The sequence below is a fragment of the Hypomesus nipponensis genome, chromosome 18, assembly GCF_054491055.1.
Source record: "Hypomesus nipponensis isolate SF chromosome 18, ASM5449105v1, whole genome shotgun sequence".
In the NCBI taxonomy this organism is placed as follows: Eukaryota; Metazoa; Chordata; class Actinopteri; order Osmeriformes; family Osmeridae; genus Hypomesus; species Hypomesus nipponensis.
The window spans coordinates 598,605-620,793 of NC_140378.1; the positions used below are offsets into that span (position 1 = coordinate 598,605).

At 45.6% G+C, this 22,189-nt stretch overlaps 1 protein-coding gene across 1 annotated transcript in view; it reads right to left on the bottom strand.

The window, feature by feature from the left end:
• The window catches only part of LOC146250790 (glutamate receptor ionotropic, kainate 1-like), a 46,588-nt gene that overhangs the window by 19,522 nt on the left and 4,877 nt on the right, over positions 1 to 22,189 (bottom strand). The window contains exons 2-6 of the mRNA XM_084681277.1: positions 12,212 to 12,319; positions 11,565 to 11,678; positions 11,262 to 11,465; positions 10,785 to 11,008; positions 10,506 to 10,624 (exon numbers count right to left, since the gene is read on the bottom strand). Of these exons, the coding sequence (XP_084537403.1) occupies positions 10,506 to 10,624; positions 10,785 to 11,008; positions 11,262 to 11,465; positions 11,565 to 11,678; positions 12,212 to 12,319 (769 nt within the window). The remainder of the gene's footprint in view (positions 1 to 10,505; positions 10,625 to 10,784; positions 11,009 to 11,261; positions 11,466 to 11,564; positions 11,679 to 12,211; positions 12,320 to 22,189) is intronic.

Consider the following 22,189-nt stretch of genomic DNA (forward strand, 5'->3'; position numbering starts at 1 on the left):
AGTGGTAAAATGACTTAAGCAGCTAGGGAGATAGGTTGTTTCTCTTCAGTGTTCGCAGGAAGTAGAGCCGCTGCTGTGCTTTCTTGACTGTGGCGGTTGGTTCATCTTCCATTTCAGGTCTTCTGAGAGCATAACCCCCAGGAACTTAAAACAGGAGGTCCTCTCCACTTCCTCACCATTGATGATGAGGGGTTGAGGGTTTCCCTTTTGTCGTCTGAAGTCGACTATGATCTCTTTTGTCTTCTTGACATTCAGGGTCAGGTTGTTTTCTTTACACCATCCTGTCAGTCTGTCAACTTCGTCTCTGTAGGCAGTTTTGTTTCCGTTGGTGATTTGTCCTACCACAGGCCAATTTGATCACTGTATTTGGGAGGATGGGTGTTGGTGTAGTCATATGTGTAGATGGAGTAGAGCAGGGTACTCAATACACAGCCTTGTGGAGCTCCAGTGCTGAGAGACAGGCTCGATTTATTGGTGAGGACCCAGTCTCACTGTCTGCAGGGGATCTGTTAAGAAATCCTTCATCCACATACACAGGCTATAGCTGAGGCCTAGATCAAGGAGTTTGGTGATCAGCCGGTTATGGACAATGGTATTTTAAAGCCGAGCTGTAATCTATGAAGAGTAGTCTCACATATGTCTCCTTCTTGTCCAGGTGTGTCAGCGTTGTATGGAGGGCTGTGACAATAGCGTCCTAAGTGGACCTGTTTTCCCTGTAAGCATACTGATGCTGGTCCAGGGAGTGAGGGAAGGCAGCCTTAATGCGCTTCGCCAACAGCCTCTCAAAGAACTTGTCAATGATGGTAGTGAGCGCCACAGATTTATAATCATTTAAAGTGCTGATGTTGCTTTGCTTGGGCACTGGAATAATGATCGCCGTTTGAAAACAGGTTGGTACGGCCGCTTTGGCTAGAGACATAAAAAATGTCCGTAAAGACATCTGCAAGCTGGTATGCGCATTCTTTGAGCACTCTTCCTGGAATGGCATCTGGTCCCTCTGCCTTCCTTGTGTTCACAGACCTGAGGATGCGTCTTACTTCCTCTGTTGTTACCATGGCTGTGTGGTCTGTGCCAGCAGGTGGGAGAGCAGCTCCATTATCTAGCCCAGATGTCCCCAGATGTCTCGAAGCGGGCATAGAAATGGTTGAGCTCCTCTGCTAAGGAGGCATTGGTGTTTGTGGGTGGGTTGCGGCTTCCCCTGTTGGTCAAGTAGCCCTCAATCTTCTCCCTGTACATGGCTTTGGCCTGCTTTATACCTTTTTTCAAGTTGTGCCTGGCTATGCTGTACTGTGCTTTGTCACCTGATTTAAAAGCTGTGTTGCGCTCCCTCAGAAGGGCCTGGACCTCCCCAATCATCCAGGGTTAGGGGGAATCCTGATGCGGGTGTTGGTGGTGATGTTTTCAATGCAGGTCCTGATGTAACAGAGGACAGCGAAGGCATATTCATTTACATCCTGATTAAAAAACAAGGTCCAGTTTGTTCATTCAAAGCAGTCCTGGAGCTGTAGAGATGCCTTCTCAGGCCACTTCCTAACAATTTTGATCGTAGCTTCCTGTTTTTTTAATGATGAGGCGATATGCTGGAATCAGGGATAGTGACAGGTGATCAGACTGGCCAAGATGTGCAAGGGGTGAGGCCCTGTATCCCTTTTTAATATTAGAATACACACAGTCCAGAATATTGTTTCCTCTCGTTGCACACTTTACGTGTTGATCAAAGCTAGGCAGCACTGTCTTGAGGTTGACATGGTTAAAGTCACCAGCCACAATAAAAACGCCCTCGGGATTAGTGTTCTGCTGTTTGTTTATAGCTGCTAGTAGATAGTCAAGTGCTGCATTAGCGTTGGCTTCTGGTGGGATGTATACTGCTGTTACCCCGGTAATGGAGAATTTGCGTGGTAAGTAAAATGGTCTACATTTGACTGCTAACATCTCCAGATTGGGTGAACAATGCCCATCGATGACAGTGGAGTTTGTACACCAGTCCTTTTTTACATATGCACACAGTCCTCCTCCACGGCTCTTTCCGGAGGCCTCTGTTCTATCGATGCGATGAAGTGAGCGACCTGCCAGCTCCACCGCTGCGCCTGGGATCCCCGAGTGTAGCCAGCTTTCCGTGATGACGGAGCTGTCTCATATGGTTGACCGGGTCGATATATCCAAATGAAGCTCATCCATCTAGTTTCCTAGAGACCTGACATTCGCAACGTAAAGACTGGGCAGTGGGGGTCTGTTTGGAGCCCTCTTTAGTCTAGCCAAGTCACCGGACCTGCAACCCCGTTTCTGTTTACGCTCCCTCCTCCGTCTTCCAGGCATACCGCTCGATGTACCTATCCATGGAGACGCCGATTTTCTGGCTATTCCCGGAGGAATCCCATGCGAGTGCTGAAAGTCAGTCGTTATCGGAATTTGGCATATTCCACCGAAGTACAATAAATCATATCTATTATACAAAATATTCGACAATTGATTTGGTTTGATTGATTTTGCTACATTGTTTCAGGGAGCACTGAGCCGCTGCGACTATGCTCGCTGCCATGGCAACATGTCAACATGTTTTTTTAGTGGCAAGCCCTCAGCAAGTAGCTAAAAGTCTAAGAAAGTTGGCAATATTTTTCGCTAGGTACCTACGAAAACGTCATAATCTGCATGACACTGTCTAAGACAGGTGGGTTCCCATTCGTTCTTTTGGTGAGCAGTCTCACAAGCCCAATTTACCCAGCGTCATGCAGCCGACCAGCTAAATAGTTAGACAACATTCCGAACATTCCATATACCATATTGAAGGGGAGAACTAGGGGATTTTTATGATGTGAATAAAAATATGATTACTTAAGGAAAATCATATTTTATCAAGGTGATTTCAGGCAGCCAATTTTTACAAAAACTTCTCCATCCACCATACCTCATCAGACAACTTAATTTGTAACCACTTTAATTAGAAGATGGAGGAAAACTTTGAGTAGGTGGAATATCTACAAATCTGTGGGCAATGTAGAACAGGAGACAGATTAGAAATATCATATTTTGATTAAAAGTTATGACCATTATAGTGACTAGTGGAAACATGGGGGAAACCGGAATTCTCCTCCCCCAAAAGTAGCTAGCGCTATGGCTGGATACTCCCCTCGAAAACTAAAAAACTTTACTTTCTTCCACAATCGACCAAATTGGCCAAACAAGGCATGTACATTTACCTTAAAGTGTACACAATCTAGCCGGTTAATGTTGTTTTTCAAAGTTTCACAAAAATATGATAAAATCGAGGCTAAACAGTGCCACTACCGTAATAGCTGCCTATGTCACAAACGGCCAAACCGGTCACGTAATTCTTTCCTGAAAAACTCACGTCACTCCCACACACATTCTTCGTACGAAAAAAATTTAGACTTTTAATTGACAATATTAACAACACATATTAAGAAACTTGTGTTTACTCATAAACATCTCCTGGAAATGAGTCTCTGCAGGTTGGGATGTCTGAGTTTAGTGCAGTGTAATTGTTTGCCGTGATAATTAAATGCTAGTGTGATAAATGACCAAATCATACAAACTGTCATGATACATTATTTTAATGCAGGAATTTCTTTTGAAATAGTATCTGCTGGTGCACATGTCATGCACTAACCTACATGAGAATATGATAAGTGTTTGCAGTGGACGTATAGCCCCCCGCCCCCCCCCCCCCCCGTTGAAATGAACGAATTACAAAAAAAAAGGTTAGGTTCATTTTACTAAACCAGATTCAAAGAACCGAATCATGAAAAATGCGGTCCGATCCTTGGCTGCAGAAGCTAGCTTTAGGGACGTGGAACGTCACCTCGCTGGCGGGAAAGGAGCCTGAGCTGGTGCGCGAGGTAAAGAGTTTCCGGCTAGATATAGTCGGCCTCGCCTCGACGCACAGCAGGGGCTCCGGAACCAGTCTCCTTGAGAGGGGCTGGACTCTCTTCCACTCTGGAGTTGCTCTTGGTGAGAGGCGTCGAGCTGGGGTGGGAATACTTGTTTCCCCTCGGTACGGTGCCTGTACATTGGGGTTCAACCCGGTGGATGAGAGGGTAGCCTCCCTCCGCCTTCGGGTGGGGGGACGGGTCCTCACTGTCGTTTGTGCTTATGCACCAAACGGCAGCTCAGAGTACCCACCCTTTTTGGAGTCTCTGGAGGGGGTGCTGGAAAGCGCTCCTCCCGGGGATTCCCTCGTCCTCCTGGGGGACTTCAATGCTCATGTGGGCAATGACAGTGAGACCTGGAGGGGCGTGATTGGGAGGAACGGCCCCCCCGATCTGAACCCGAGTGGTGTTCTGTTGTTGGACTTCTGTGCTAAACACGGCTTGTCCATAACGAACACCATGTTCAAGCATAAGGGTGTCCATATGTGCACCTGGCACCAGGACACCCGAGGTCTCAGTTCGATGATCGACTTCGTAGTCGTGTCGTCGGACTTGAGGCCGCATGCCTTGGACACTCGGGTGAGGAGAGGGGCGGAGCTGTCAACTGATCACCACCTGGTGGTGAGTTGGTTCCGATGGTGGGGGAGGACGCCGGTCAGGCCTGGCAGGCCCAAACGTAATGTGAGGGTCTGCTGGGAACGGCTGGCGGAACCCTCTGTCAGAAGGAGCTTCAACTCCCACCTCCGGGAGAGCTTCGATCATGTCTCGGGGGGGGCCGGGGACATTGAGTCCGAATGGGCCGTGTTCCGGGCCTCCATTGTTGAAGTGGCTGACCGGAGCTGCGGCCGCAAGGCGGTAGGTGCATGTCGCGGCGGTAACCCTCGGACCCGGTGGTGGACTCCGGAGGTGAGGGATGCCGTCAAGCTGAAGAAGGAGGCCTATCGGGCTTTATTGGCTGGTAGGACTCCTGAGGCAGCTGATGTGTACCGGCAGGCCAAGCGGAACGCGGCTTTGGCGGTCGCGGAGGCAAAAACCCGGGCATGGGAGGAGTTCGGCGAGGCCATGGAGAATGACTTCCGAACGGCTTCAAAAAGGTTCTGGACCACCATCCGGCGACTCAGGAGGGGGAAGCAGTGCTTTGTCAACACTGTATACGGTGGGGACGTGCGCTGCTGACTTCGACGGGGGACGTCCTGGATCGGTGGAAGGAATACTTTGAAGACCTCCTTAATTCCACCAACACGCTTTCCGACGTGGAGGCAGAGTCTGGGGACATCGGGGGGGGCCCTTCTATCTCTGGGGCCGAGGTTGCCGAGGTGGTTGAAAAGCTCCGCGGTGGCAGGGCCCCTGGGGTGGACGAGGTCCGCCCGGAGTTCCTTAAGGCTCTGGATGTTGTAGGGCTGTCTTGGTTGACAGGACTCTGCAACATCGCGTGGACATCGGGGACAGTGCCTCTGGACTGGCAGACCGGGGTGGTGGTTCCCCTCTTTAAAAAGGGGGACCGGAGGGTGTGCTCCAACTTTAGGGGGATCACACTCCTCAGCCTCCCTGGGAAAGTCTATTCAGGGGTCCTGGAGAGGAGGGTCCGCCGGATTGTCGAACCTCGGATTCAGGAGGAGCAATGTGGTTTTCGTCCCGGCCGTGGAACAGTGGACCATCTCTATACCCTCCGCGGAGTCCTGGAGGGTACATGGGAGTTCGCCCAACCAGTCTACGCATGTTTCGTGGATTTGGAAAAGGCGTTCGACCGTGTCCCTCGGGGGCTCATGTGGGGGGTGCTCCGAGAGTACGGGGTACCGGATTCCCTGATCGGGGCTGTCCGGTCCCTGTACGACCGGTGCCAGAGTTTGGTCCGCATTGCCGGTAGTAAGTCGAACTTGTTTCCGGTGAGGGTTGGACTCCGCCAGGGCTGCCCTATGTCACCGATTCTGTTCATTACCTATATGGACAGGATTTCTAGGCGCAGCCAGGGTGTTGAGGGGGTCCGGTTTGGTGACCTCAGGATTGGGTCGCTGCTTTTTGCAGATGATGTGGTCCTGTTGGCTTCATCGGGCCGTGACCTTCAGCTCTCACTGGAGCGGTTCGCAACCGAATGTGAAGCGGCTGGGATTCGAATCAGCACCTCCAAATCTGAGGCCATGGTTATCGACCGGAAAAGGGTGGAGTGCCATCTCCGGGTCGGGGAGGAGATCCTGAACCAAGTGGAGGAGTTCACGTATCTCGGGGTCTTGTTCACGAGTGAGGGAAGAATGGAGCGCGAGGTCGACAGGCGGATCGGTGCGGCGTCCGCAGTGATGCGGGCTCTGCATCGGTCCGTCGTGGTGAAGAAGGAGCTGAGTCAAAAGGCGAAGCTCTCCATTTACCAGTCGATCTACGTTCCTACCCTCACCTATGGTCACGAACTATGGGTAGTGAAAGAACGAGATCGCGAATACAAGCGGCCGAAATGAGCTTTCTCCGCAGGGTGTCCGGGCTCTCCCTTAGAGATAGGGTGAGAAGCTCGGTCATCAGGGAGGGGCTCAGAGTAGAACCGCTGCTCCTCCGCGTCGAGAGGAGCCAGCTGAGGTGGCTCGGGCATCTGATTAGGATGCCTCCTGGACGCCTCCCTGGTGAGGTGTTCCGGGCACGTCCCACTGGGAAGAGGCCCCGGGGAAGACCCAGGACACGCTGGAGGGACTATATCACTCGGCTGGCCTGGGAACGCCTCGGGGTCCCCCAGGAAGAGGTGGTGGAAGTGGCCGGGGAGAGGGAAGCCTGGGCCTCCCTGCTTAGGTCGTTGCCCCCGCGACCCGATCCCCGGACAAGCGGCAGATGATGACGACGACAACGAAGTAAAATAGTCTGGTTCAGTACATAAGTGAACACCATTTTGCTACCATATATCTAGCTATAGCTTAGCTTCGTTTTGCACCTAGATTCAAACCTAGCCCTGGTAAATTGTAAAGGTAGCTAACTACTAAACTTTTGCCTGGCATTTTACAACATTATTTATTGATTAAAGAGTTTCTTGATTCAAGAATGCAAATATTGCTTTTCATTATGGTGGATTATTACCTTGATCCGTCTTGCTGTATAATGAGGATTGATCATGTTATATGCGAGTGACACTGAGTATTCAGTACAATATGTGTTATTGCCGAGGTCAACCCATTAAATGTGCCTTCTGGGCATAAGGGTGACCAAGGTGGATTGTCTTAGAAATAAAATACTATTCCGAATGTAACGCAAAAGTTACTTAACGCATTACTCTCTACAGCAAGTAACTAAGTAATTTAACTAGTTACTTTACAAGGAATGTAACTAGTAACTGTAATTAGTTACTTTAAAAAGTAATGTTACCCAACACTGATGCTGACTAATGATGGGCTTATCGTATTGATGCAGCCACCAAAACAAAACAAAAAAAGGTTTATTTAGGCTCTTTCTCCAGAGAGGCAGATCAGCCAATCAGGGCAAACAGACTGTTGCCCGAGCATCATGTGTATGAATGTATGTGATGTCACCTCTCGTGTTGTCACAGCCTCACTTTGGGAAAGCATTTCCTAGTGAGCACATCAGAATCAGAATGGGATTTATTTGCTATGTCAAGTTTGAATAGACAAGGAATTTGCTTTGGCAGGAAGGTGCATACAATAAACATATAGGAATATTAAACATTGTAAGGGAGACTGTAGGGCGCAGCCTCTCATTTTCTCTTCTGGACAGGGCATCAATTGTGACACTGTCAAGTAGGGGCAGCATAAAGGTCACTTTATAACAGCACCCTTTTCCATTGTAAGGAAGGGCATGGGAACAGTCAAGTTTAGGCCATTGTAAGGGCACCTTATAGGCCACAGCATCACATTTTCTCCACCAGACAGGTGGTCACCCCCCTGAGTCTTCCAGGAGCCTGGATATGCACATGTCTATTGCACCTATAACATTGGGGAAGCCTGAAGGAGAGGATTAAGTAATACAGAGGCTTGTCAACCTGTAGGCTACTTTAATCTACGTTGATGGAACACCCCCCTGTCTGTTTTTGATTCGTTTGTTTCTGTGTTTGACTGGTTTTATGGTTATGTATTTCTGTCAACTGTTCTGTGTTAGTTTAGTGTGTGTCTTTGTTACTAGTTAGTTGTATCATTCTATTAGTTTTCAGTTTTGTGCCAGTATTCGGTATTGTGCTTTTTGCTGGTTTTTCCTTTAGTCACACAGGGGCTTTGGAATAGGTACTGCCTGTGTGCATACACACAGAGATGGGCAAAAATACATCAAAATGTATTTTGATACAAAATACCCCACAAATAAATGTTTTAAAATAAACACTGGTGAACACTAAACACTAAATACTGGTGCCAGAAAATGTTACAAAATACAATACATGTATTTTGTATTTAAAATATAGGAAATACTTTTCTGGATTTTCAGTTCTCTCACAATTTGGTATAGTAGAGCATTCAGGTTTGGGCTATATAATGTACACAAAGCTGTGGTGAACCCCACCAAAAGAAAGAACAGTCACATAATGTCAGTGTAACTAAGCCAAGCTATTAAAAGACAACAACTTGATTGATTATGTCGCATAATCAAAACATCTACATCATTTATGTATATATATTGTATTAATGGAACTTAACAGCCCATAAACTTACAAACTTCAATATATTTATTCATTCAATATAGTCTCAAAATGATCTGATAACGTTTTTGTGTAGTTTTCAAAGCTTGAAAATTTAAAATTCTGTCTCTCGCTCTCTCCCTCGGCATGGGTGGGAGAGGCGTGGCGGAGTCAGGGTGGCACAGAGAGGGACAAGCTTTCATGACGCTTTGCCAAATCCATGTGTGTTTTCCCATAGGGATAGGGGAGTGTGTGTGTGTAATCCACACTACCTGCCCCTCCACAGGGATGCTAACACAATAGCAGTGTTGCATAAGTCCTTGATAAAGTCCACTACTGTACCTAGAGAGAGGACCCTCCACCTGACGAGTCACACAGACTCTCCCTCACACACACACACTGAGGCATCGGAGGATGAGTAGGCACACACACACACGCTGAGGCATCAGAGGATGAGTAGGCACACACACACACTGAGGCATCAGAGGATGAGTAGGCACACACAGGCTGAGGCATCAGAGGATGAGTAGGCACTCTCACACACTCACTCACACACACCTAAATCAATTCATGCTGTCAAACAATTAAAATATTTAATCGCGATTAATCGCATTAATGTCATAGTTAACTTGAGATTAATCAAAATTAATCGCATATTTGTATCTATTCTAAATGTCCATTGATTTCTTTTTGTCCCATTATTTGTTCTCATTTTGATACTCTTATCAACATGGAAAAGTGGATCGGATTGCTTAGTGCAAATGTTTTTTTTTAAATTGAACACAACATTGCAATCGCTTGGCTTTAACGGGTTCGGAGAATTCGCATCAGCTGTGTGGTTGGCCATCAAGTGGTATTTCAGACTGGACGTGCTGCGATGATAGCTCAGTTCACAACGACAAAACACAAAGTTTACTTTGGTCTTGTCAATGGAACCATTTGGCAACTTTTTAAAAGTAAGTGTTCCATTTAGAATTGTGTTGGCATCCATTTTGGCGTCTCGCGCTCGCCATCCACTCAAAACGTAATGTTAGCCTACTACTCCGGCTCGCAAGCCCAAACAAGTACGTGCAGCGTGCCTGTTGTTTTGTTTCCGGTCTAGCTAGATCCGGTGTGGTGTAGCTGTTGTAGTTTTGCTAACGTCAGTAGTTGCTGCAACAGCATGTGAAAAAACTACAAAGTTTGCTTGGCCAAAAAGAACGTTAATAGTGCGATAAAAAATTGACAATGTTAAAATGGGTTTGCGTTAACGCTGTTAATAATGCCTTAAACTGACAGAACTAAAATATATTATTTAACTGGCTGTAACAAGGTTGACATTACATATACAATGTGTACGTGTATGTATAACATACATAAACTTAAACTGGTCTTAATTAAATACGTTTAACATGCTGAGATTTTTTTACTTGAACATTTCAAATCAAGTCAAACTCGTTTTACAAGCATTGAACTGCATATATGCCAACCTAAACACTCAAGGATGACAAGTAAACTACCAAGAAACTTTCGGAGCAGCAGTTCAGTAAGGGATCCTCACCTCCAGAGAGTTTTGTGGATACAAAAAGGTGCAGACCATAGGATGAATACAATTATGCAAAAAGAATAGATGTACAAAATGTACAAGTGAATGGATAGTGGAGTGTTCAGGGTTCTGAATTAGGAGAGCATTTGCTGCAATTGCTCTGCATGGGCGTTTGTCAGTTTGGGCAAGGGTTAGCTACAGGGCTGGGAAGTACAGGATCACCATCCAACACCACAGGACAGTATGAAATAATTGAATATGTCCTTCACCTGATTTGCCATAATGTAAAAAAATTGAAAAATTGGGAATGACCCAGCGATGTTGGTCTACTGTACCTCAAATATCATACATCACAAAAAACCTTGTGCGTGCATTGGCGGCATAAGGGTTGTGGTCACTTGATTTTACTTTCTTTAGAGGCTTTTAACAAACCCTAAATGTTTTTTTAGATTTAATTATATATGACAGATACCACTCAGCCCCTTGAAAGCAGTACCTTGCTGCATAAGTGCTCCAACTCCAAACCAGACACTGTTGATTAGAGTGAAATTGTTCTCCACCACATCTGAGTCAGGGTTGCAGGGGTGAGGGTTGTACCACTCATATGGTGTAAACCTGCAGTCAAACCAGGACACAGTTACTCTAACTCAGTTACTTTAGTTCATAAAAGTAGGTTGACAGAAAATCCAGAAAAATTCAAAATGCATTACAAAATTAATATCAAGCAATGCAGTGTACAGAATGTTTTACGTGCAATTATCAAATGCCCATTTACCTTGCAATGACAAATAGCACACAGCTGACACCAAGGCATGCCAGCAGCACATACATCCAAATATCGGGGGAAAGGGGGTTGAGGAAAGAGAAAACTCCTGGATTTGTGCCATTGGGCTTATGATACAGGATACTGATGCCAAGAGTCATGAATGGTTTGGAGAAATCGATGACCTTCTCCCTCACATAGGTGATGGTGAGAGGAGCCACAGCAAGGTCAGCCACCTGACCCGGTGAGCAGGGAGATAACACATTGAAGACAAAATTAATTAGACTGTACTTGATTCACACAATGTGTATAAATCATTGAACATATTTATGCAGTATAAGCCATTGTCCACAAAACTGACGTTTTGTCCACCAGGTGCAATGGCCACTGTCTAGAAGGCTTACATTTGGTCCTGATGCAATTGCAAACAAATGGCAACTGAACACAAGGCGTGGATGCCAATAACAAAAAGACAGTCACAGGACTTACATGGTCAATGAGTTCTCGGACCATGCCATTCCACTCTCCCTTGTCATTCTGAGCGCCATACTTCCCATCAGACACCAGCTTGACCTCATATGCAAATCCCAGAATGTTGGACAGCTCTTTTAGCAGGTCCAGACAGTAGCCCTCAAACCGGTCATTCCCATACAATGGTTTATCTGATTTCTTATACATGACATATGGATTTTCCTGCAAGATTACATTGTATATACTTTAATCAGAACATTTGTCTATTCCACATGAAAAGCAGATGTTTGACCAGCATATTCACGTCTAAAATGTTCTTACCAAAATAGTGGTGACAACAAGGGTTCTGTTGGCCATGGAATCTGTGACATTTGTGGACAAGTCTTTGTTGCTGTCAGTCAAATTAAGGCCTGAGTTGGAATTCCATACAGCAATCTACAAACATGACCTCAATCATCAAAACTGCACTTCACTTAAAAATATGTACAAATATTTGAGATTGTGAGTTTCCTGTGAAATTGAAATAGTCTAAAGAAGACATGGAATGAATACATGCATATCAAATTCTGGGAACAAAACAGAGCACACTTTGGACAGGAGCTGAAAGAAACGCTAGAGAAAGTGTGAGGAAAATAAATATCTCTAAATCCAATAAGTCAAATTACCTAAGCATATAGAACAGTTTGATTGATATTGAGTACCTATGGCAAAAAGTGCTTACAACAACAATACAAACCTTTTTCCACACTTTATTCAGTCGACTATTGCCCGCGATTGTCTTGTAAAAATAATAGAAAGAAAGCATTTGAATTACATTTCATATCAAGACAAATACCTGTACCTGTGTGTAGTTGCGTCAACATACCCATTTTGTGGTTGTTGCCGTCTTCTTGTGAAGTTCTCAAGAGTAATCTAATGCTAAAATGATGTACTATCAGAGTACACACTGAAGTAGGATAAATGCTCACCTTCTCCACGCCATCCTCCTTTAGACTGATGACATCTAGGTCAAAGTCTTTCCGTAAGCCATCTGTCTTGTTAATAATAATTTGCCCTGTCAAGCCATTCCACTGAGCCTGAGTGGGTAGAGGTAAAAGGGGGTGAGTATAATTATTCTTGAATGTTTATAGTCTTATAAAGGTAAACAAATAAACTTCCAATGCTGGAACAAAGAAAAGTTAAGAGTTAACAAAACCAAAATACAATTTTTTCCATTTCAAAACAATGAATAAATGTCTTTGGCCACTGAAAGGAATCATCAAAGGCCCCTGGGGGCTTTGACCTTTCCCATCTATCCCAGTACCACTTTTTTGGCCTCAACCTTTGCTAACCTTGGTGGGCTATTGGCTCGTCCCTTTCACCCCAACCCTACCCCCTTACGACATCTACTGAGCCTCCCCATGTATTGGGGTTAATGATATGACATGTCCATTTTGGTTTCAGACGCACTTTTGTGTGGTGTCGAGGGTCAAACTGCACAGGGATCTTCTACGCTACAGTATAGACAAATATCAGCCATGCCTGTTTAGTCAATGTTAGCTAGACTCTAGGTCATCTAGTCATCTATTCAACTTTTTTTAATATCACTGATTGTTTCATGAATTTTTCAAACCTTTTCTAAGATTTACATGGGTGTGTATGTGAGAGCCTGACTGAAACGCTTAGAATGGAGGGTATGGAGTCAAATTAAGGTCAATAATAATTAGCAGGAGAAGAAAACAATTTGCAGGAGCAGAAAACGATTTGCAGGAGCAGAAATAGTTTTGCATCCGTAAAAAAAGTGTTGTATTATGCAAATTATTTTGACAAACCCTTTTTTACTACCCTCCGTGAGTCACCACCTTACCGCGGTGGAGGGGTTTGCGTGTCCTAGTGATCCTGGAAGCTATGTTGTCGGGGCTTTATGCCCCTGGTAGGGTCTCCCAAGGCAAACAGGTTCCAGGTGAAAGACCAGACAAAGCGTGGCTCAAAAAACCAACCATGAAGAAACACAACAATGGTTCCCAGTTGCCCCTGCCCGGAAGCGGGTCACCGGGGCCCCCCCCTGGAGCCAGGCCCGGGGGTGGGGCTCGATGGCGAGCGCCTGGTGGCCGGGCCTTTTCCCATGGGGCCCGGTCGGGCACAGCCCGAAGAGACAACGTGGGACCCTCTTCCAGTGGGCTCACCATCCGCAGGAGGGGTCATGGGGGTCGGGTGCAGTGTGAGACGGGCGGCGGCCGAAGGCGGGGGCCTTGGCGGTCCGATCCTCGGCTGCAGAAGCTAGCTTTAGGGACGTGGAACGTCACCTCGCTGGCGGGAAAGGAGCCTGAGCTGGTGCGCGAGGTAGAGAGTTTCCGGCTAGATATAGTCGGCCTCGCCTCGACGCACAGCACGGGCTCCGGAACCAGTCTCCTTGAGAGGGGCTGGACTCTCTTCCACTCTGGAGTTGCCCTTGGTGAGAGGCGTCGAGCTGGGGTGGGAATACTTGTTTCCCCTCGGTTCGGTGCCTGTACATTGGGGTTCACCCCGGTGGATGAGAGGGTAGCCTCCCTCCGCCTTCGGGTGGGGGGACGGGTCCTCACTGTTGTTTGTGCTTATGCACCAAACGGCAGCTCAGAGTACCCACCCTTTTTGGAGTCTCTGGAGGGGGTGCTGGAGAACGCTCCTCCCGGGGATTCCCTCGTCCTCCTGGGGGACTTCAATGCTCATGTGGGCAATGACAGTGAGACCTGGAGGGGCGTGATTGGGAGGAACGGCCCCCCCGATCTGAACCCGAGTAGTGTTCTGTTGTTGGACTTCTGTGCTAAACACGGCTTGTCCATAACGAACACCATGTTCAAGCATAAGGATGTCCATATGTGCACCTGGCACCAAGACACCCGAGGTCTCAGTTCGATGATCGACTTCGTAGTCGTGTCGTCGGACTTGAGGCCGCATGTCTTGGACACTCGGGTGAGGAGAGGGGCGGAGCTGTCAACTGATCACCACCTGGTGGTGAGTTGGCTCCGATGGTGGGGGAGGACGCCGGTCAGGCCTGGCAGGCCCAAACGTAATGTGAGGGTCTGCTGGGAACGGCTGGCGGAACCCTCTGTCAGAAGGAGCTTCAACTCCCACCTCCGGGAGAGCTTCGATCATGTCTCTGTGGGGGCCGGGGACATTGAGTCCGAATGGGCCATGTTCCGGGCCTCCATTGTTGAAGCGGCTGACCGGAGCTGCGGCCGCAAGGCGGTCGGTGCATGTCGCGGCGGTAACCCTCGGACCCGGTGGCGGACTCCGGAGGTGAGGGATGCCGTCAAGCTGAAGAAGGAGGCCTATCGGGCTTTATTGGCTGGTAGGACTCCTGAGGCAGCTGATGTGTACCGGCAGGCCAAGCGGAACGCGGCTCTGGCGGTCGCGGAGGCAAAAACCCGGGCATGGGAGGAGTTCGGCGAGGCCATGGAGAATGACTTCCGAACGGCTTCAAAAAGGTTCTGGACCACCATCCGGCGACTCAGGAGGGGGAAGCAGTGCTCTGTCAACACTGTATACGGTGGGGACGGTGCGCTGCTGACTTCGACGGGGGATGTCCTGGATCGGTGGAAGGAATACTTTGAAGACCTCCTTAATTCCACCAACGCGCTTTCCGACGTGGAGGCAGAGTCTGGGGACATCGGGGGGGCCCTTCTATCTCTGGGGCCGAGGTCGCCGAGGTGGTTGAAAAGCTCCGCGGTGGCAGGGCCCCTGGGGTGGACGAGGTCCGCCCGGAGTTCCTTAAGGCTCTGGATGTTGTAGGGCTGTCTTGGTTGACAGGACTCTGCAACATCGCGTGGACATCGGGGACAGTGCCTCTGGACTGGCAGACCGGGGTGGTGGTTCCCCTCTTTAAAAAGGGGGACCGGAGGGTGTGCTCCAACTTTAGGGGGATCACACTCCTCAGCCTCCCTGGGAAAGTCTATTCAGGGGTCCTGGAGAGGAGGGTCCGCCGTATTGTCGAACCTCGGATTCAGGAGGAGCAATGTGGTTTTCGTCCCGGCCGTGGAACAGTGGACCATCTCTATACCCTCCGCGGAGTCCTGGAGGGTACATGGGAGTTCGCACAACCAGTCTACGCATGTTTCGTGGATTTGGAAAAGGCGTTCGACCGTGTCCCTCGGGGGCTCATGTGGGGGGTGCTCCGAGAGTACGGGGTACCGGATTCCCTGATCGGGGCTGTCCGGGCTCTCCCTTAGAGATAGGGTGAGAAGCTCGGTCATCCGGGAGGGGCTCAGAGTAGAACCGCTGCTCCTCCGCGTCGAGAGGAGCCAGCTGAGGTGGCTCGGGCATCTGATTAGGATGCCTCCTGGACGCCTCCCTGGTGAGGTGTTCCGGGCACGTCCCACTGGGAAGAGGCCCCGGGGAAGACCCAGGACACGCTGGAGGGACTATGTCACTCGGCTGGCCTGGGAACGCCTCGGGGTCCCCCAGGAAGAGGTGGTGGAAGTGGCCGGGGAGAGGGAAGCCTGGGCCTCCCTGCTTAGGTCGTTGCCCCCGCGACCCGATCCCCGGACAAGCGGCAGATGACGAGAGACGAGATACTTTTTTACGGATGCAAATATCTTTCTGCTCCTGCAAATCATTTTCTGCTCCTGCTAATTTTGTTCTGCTCCTGCTAATCGTTTTCTGCTCCTGCAAATCTTTTTCTGCTCCTGCAAATCTTTTTCTGCTCCTGTTACTTGTTTTCTGCTCCTGCTAATCGTTTTCTGCTCCTGCAAATCTTTTGCCGTGTCAAAAAGGTGTCCTATCAGCACGTTGCTTGTTGAGTAGATTGAATCAGAATGCTGATCACCGACTGCAGCACATATGGACACACAAAAGTGGACTGACGCTACACGATTCGAGAACTTCCTCACACTAACAACGTTTGTAAGATTGTCAAATCATTCTCAATGTTACCCACAGTCGAACAAGCAGCCTAATTTCATAATCTAAATTTGCTTTCAAGAAGAGTTTAAACTTTAAATTGTTCACACAAACCTGTAAAACCGTGCATTTCATGTTGGAAAATTAATGTATTGATGGCTAACGCGCTAACAGGGTACCTAGAGGTCTCACCAAAGAAGCGTAATGAAATTCATAATGTAAAAAAAAATGCTAGAACACAAACAGGTAAAGATGCCTTTGTTTTTATGTGATACTGTGTTGTGATATAGCCTAATGTTTTGTACAATAGTATCTGAGTTGGTATACAGTCACTCTCAGGGCGCAGTGTTACTTGTCCATGAAATACACACTTTTTGCAGATTACTGTACCTGTTCAGGATGAACAGGAGACAAATCTGTGGTACAGTACGGTGTGGTATTGGTGGTATGGTTGTAGCAGGCGTAGTAGCCAAACCGCAGCTTTGGAGCTGCTTAGTGGCTTGTGTGAGCACTATATGGGAATTGTTGCCACAATAACTTAAGAAGGCCTAATGATTGATGATGTACATCTATTTAAATCTTTAACTTTAAACAAGACATCAGAAAATAAAGTGCATTATTTTGGTTCGCCGTCTCCTTCCTCATTCATTTAATTGAATAACCCATAGCGGGGAATACCAAGTCCATGACCCCTTTGTCCTAGCTACCTCTGATTCTTAGCAAAGCTTCAGTCTGGTCTAGGTTACATCAATAAGATCAAATGTTTGATTTGAGTAACTTATTTTGGCAATTCATAACCTTCACATTGCTCTTGTGCTCTGAGAGTGTGTGTTTGTGTGAGTAATACGTTTCTCCTCTTACATACTGGTTATGCAGCATGGATATTGCAAACAATTTCATGTAATGCTAACCTTACTCTATCAAGTAAGAGTTACCCATTAAATGTACGGCCTAGACTGCAATGTTTAAAATGAGACTAGTGATTAATATAGCACCATCTTAAGAGGATTAGTATTGTGTAGTATTTAGTATAGTGATTAGTACTGTTATTTCAGTGATTGACCAAATGGTTTTGTCTACTGTTGATCAAGTTCAAGTCTTTTATTGTCAGATGCACTGAACAATACAAGGTCAGACTGTGCTCTGAAATTCTTAGGACAACCTGGCATAACATGCCATGAGTACTCAGAACATACATTACATCTATGATAGGCCAAAATATGAAATAAACCTCATAATATACAAAGTAATATACAAAACGGTAAACTAGACGTCTAATATACATACACTATACATCTAATATACAACCTAAGCTAACCTAAGACAAGCGTTACCTACAATTAGTGTAATATTGCTGATGCAACCAGTAGATGAAAGAGCAACAAGTGACTGAAAGTGACAGTGTGTAAAGTGACTAGTGAGAAGTGTCATATCAATATACATATCAATGTTCATTCAAAAGCCTGATGGCCCTTGTTATGTTATTTTCAGCAAAAAAGACATTAATTACAGCTATATTTACTTATAAGAAAAGACATGGTTAGGTAAACATGCAAATGTATTTACTTTTTATTGGCGATATTGACAACAGAGTTTAAGGAACTTTAATTAAAAGATGGTCTCAGTTTTCAATTTAAAGCAGTATCTAGCTTAATGTAGAAAAATCTCCCATTGAATCCTCTCTCAACAGTAGCTTCGCTTCGGCTAAAGATGGAGGACGATGCATGCATTATTCACGCCTACGGTGTTAACAGTCTGTACAAATACCACTTTGACATATATAATCCGCTGGCTAGATGTAACATGACCTTATCTACTGCCAGGGACGTGCAGAGGCTATGGCTAAGTTGCCCGGGCAACTGCCCGTTTGCCCTCCTCGAGGTTAAGTGCCACTCTGAGGAAAATAAATAAATAATAGTAAATTTAAACAGCTGCAGAATTTCATGTAGACCTAGATTTTAAAAATCGCCACCCGAAACATTTCATAAAGTAGCTTTATTCACTTCCAATCAATAAGCCTATGGGCAACGAGAGTGGAAGTCACAAAGGGGAGAGGGTATGCCCCCTACTCTGCGGTACTGCACGCGACTGCCACCTGAGTCTGCATTTTCTTGCACTTAAAGGTGACATAACATGCTGTTTTTGGATGCTTTTATATAGGCCTTAGTTGTCCCCTAATACTGTATCTGAAGTCTCTTTCCCGAAATTCAGCCATGGTGCAGAATTATAGCCACTACAAGTAGTTCCACAATCAGCTTTCCTCAGAACGCGCTGTTTCTGTGTCTGTAGCTTTAAATGCTAATGAGGAGGAGAGGGGCGGCAACATGCGCAAATGTTTACAGGATGTATCTCAATGACTCGTTGCCCTCGTTGCTGTAAAATGCCTCGAATTTAGCCATTCTCATCTGATCACTCTGGTTTGCAGAGGTGCACACTCAGTCATTTCAATGTGGAGAAAGGCGGATATCGCGAGCCATAACACCAACAGCAGAACAGTTATCCAAATAACAAAGAAGTGTACAACACTCGCGTTACAGCGTTTGTATTCACACACACACTTGATGCCATTTATCTTTACGTTAGCAACAGTAACTCAGCTGTTAGCTGCAGAGCTAATGTTACAGCCACATTCTAAGGGTAGCAAGCTAGGTAACCATATACAGTAAAGAAACCAAATGATATAGTGTTAGTTAACTTACTTGTCCAAGGTTTGTAGCTTGACCAAGGAGATTTAGTGATGATCCAGAATTTAAGGCCAGCTTTGAGTTGGCTCAAGTTGAGGAAATGTTTGGAGCAGACATACAACACTTTGGGAAGTTGTGTCGGCGCATTTCCAGCGAAAATACAATTAAGATACGGGTTGTGCAGAGGCTCAGATGAAGGAACAGAAAAAAAGATGTGCGCTTGCATTTGTATATCCAAGCACTGAGCAACTGTTATGCTTCGTTTGTTTGCTCGCCATGATGTCTCTCTCCAGGAAAAAACGATATCGCACTCGCCCTTGCACGGTGGTAGCTCAGTTTCTCGTGGGCGGGCTAGATGATCTGGTCGGGCAAAGCAGAGAGGGGAGGTAACCTTCCCCCTATCTACGTCACTAGGGGGAGATTTTCAAACAGCGCAATTGAGCCTTCATTTTGTCAAAGGCGGAGAAGAACACGCAGGGCTTGGTTTACACTTATCGAAAATTCTAGCCACTGGGGGACCAAAGGCAGGCTAGGGGAACTTATATTAATGTTAAATAACCTCATAAAATCATGTCATGTCACCTTTAAGAGACGGTCACAGTTGTTTTAATCTGTGTCGATAAAAACTGCTTTGACGTTGTCAGAAAAGGTGAGTTTTAAGTTGTAGAAATGTATAACAAACGAACAATCATCAAGTTTTATGAAATCAATTAAAATCTTCATAAATCCCGGCTCAGTTTGCCACATTAAGCCTAAATAATCAGACGGCTAGCTTGCCTACCAGACAACCAGCCCGTTAACACATTATTTTTTGGTAGGAAAAACAAGCTACATGTCTGCTGATGGTTAGTTTATAACATTTTGTTTTAACAAGAAGAATAAATGATGGAAGTAATGCATTACAAGAATTATTATCATTATTATTATCTTTTTTCAGGCCAGAGCAACTGCCCTTCAAAATTACTGTGCACGTCCCTGTCTACTACCCACAATTGTTCCGCTTTGTTGCAGCAGAAGCAGCAACATTTTAATCAGAGTTGGAGTAGCTTTTGCAGTTGCACAACAAAGTCACGTTATGTGACAAGATTGAATTTAAAAGTATAAAAAAACTCACCAGGGACAACGAGCACATCGGCAACCCTGCACCATGGATTATTATTTTATGTCATCTTTAAATTCAGTGTCTGAACAGGACTGGGTGTGCAGGCACACATGATTAATTTCTCCTCCATGTTGATACAGAAAACTAGATTCTAAGTTAGAAAGACGATGACCAACGGTTGCTACGTTACAAGAAACCAATCCAATTGGCCAACGCTCTTCATCACTATATCTATCTAACTATAGAGCTAGAAACACTGCTCAAACCTTTTTGAGATTTAAGCTCAAAACCAGTTTCCAGTTGTTTTTGCATCCTTTTTCCATCTTTAAAAAACGATCTCAATGCATAACAATGATATACAGATATACAAAAAATAAATAATCTCACCTTCTTTTAAAGCAAATACCTCATTTAACATGTTTGTAAAAACCTTCTTCACTATTCGAGCCATCAAAACAAAATAGTTTCAACTGCTTTCAGCAAACACACACACTTACTTCAAGAAATGTAACTTTCTAGTTAGGATTCCTCCATAAGGAGGAAACCTATTGTTATTGTTAGTTTTATTGGGTGTGCTCAAGCCTTCGACGAGAGCATTACCTTTGTTCTCTCTCATATATATTTATTATAGGGCTGCCACTAACGACAATTTTTCTTTCGATTAATCTGTAGACTATTTTATCGATTAGTCGATTAATCTAAACGATTCATTTTCCCCCCCCAAAAATGATTTTATTTATTTATTTATTTTTTATTTTTTATTAACAAAACTGTAGGTTTATACTATCAACTCCAACGTTAATTAAAATATTTAGATAAGGTACATAACATATCCCAACATACACGAACACACACCCAAAAATTCCAAGGTGCTGGTTCTGGGCTGGTGCTTATGCCAGTTCGGTAATGATTAGATAGCGATATTCGCCAATTATCTAAGAACCAGGTAGTCTACATTTACCACACTCTACAGCCGGAGTAGGGCTAACGTCTTTAAATCACTTCATACGCCTCCATTGTCCTAGCAAAGCGCCACGGTTAACAAGTGAGGTAAATAGCAAGAGCTAACCTAGAGAGCCATCTTATCGACCAATGTAGAATAAACCCCGATTCTAACCTACCTAAACATTTATTCAATGGAAACTCTAAGGTAGCAGGCAGACAACTTTATAGCTTTAATAATGCGTGTATTTAGCAGCTACAATGACAACATAGATTAAAAAGGCTATCCCTTATAAACATGAATAGACAACACCAGACAACGGTGGTTTTGCCTTTTTAGCGCCTGTATGTTTTCTTTTCAGGTGCTTGTGCATAGCGCAAGTGCTGCTGTCGTAAGCCATTGAAACTTTGCACAGTGTACAAACCACCTTATTGTTTGGTGATAGCGTTAAGTCGAAGTATTCCCATACTTTTGAAGCCTCGGGTATTTGAGGACTCGGGTTTCGGAACCAAGTCGGACTCTGCATCTGCCATGATATTTGAGCGTTGACTGGAGCCGACCAATGACTTGAACCAACAACGACTGACGTCATGCAAGCACCAATTACGATGTGATATTGAAGATGAATACTTGTTATAATGAATTGGAGCGTTTTTTGTATTTTTTAGAATAAAAAATGTGTTTTAACCCTTGTGTTCTCCTCAGGTCATTCTGACCCATCAGTCATTGTGACCCACCTTCGGTTACGACAACTTTACCGCATACAGAAACAAAGTGAAGCATTTTCTCTTAACCGTTGGGCTGTCTCAGACCCCCCACATTGCGAAGGTTAAAAAAAAAAAAAAAATTATTTGCTTTTGTATTGGGTAAAATTGGGTAAACACAACGATGGTTCGTTATGAACCTTTTGGTCATGTGACCCGAAGGCAGCACAAGGGTTAAAAGATGCGTCGATTTAAAATATTGATGTTGACGCATTTTCAGAATCCCGGCAGCCCTAATTTATTGTTATTATTTATTTTCCCACCCCTAAGCATCCGTCAATATTTGGATTACATAAACAACGTAAGTGTCAAAAGTTTTGTCTTGGTAGTTAAGTTTCGGTTAGATAAGTTCCGTTGCATGGTTTAAGTTTAAATTAGGTTTTTGTGGCAAAAAGTGAAGCTAACGGTGGCTAACTTGCTAGCCACAGTCACTGTGGCTATACGTCACAAAAACACTTGGTCTACCTCTAGCAGAACAGTAGTTTAGCAGCTCATTAACTTCTGGGAGATAGCTAGGCTAACTATAGCTTTACTGCAAGGCAGCTGCAGAAACGCCACAAGCAAAGAGGCCAGGGTGATAACAATTGTGAAGTGTA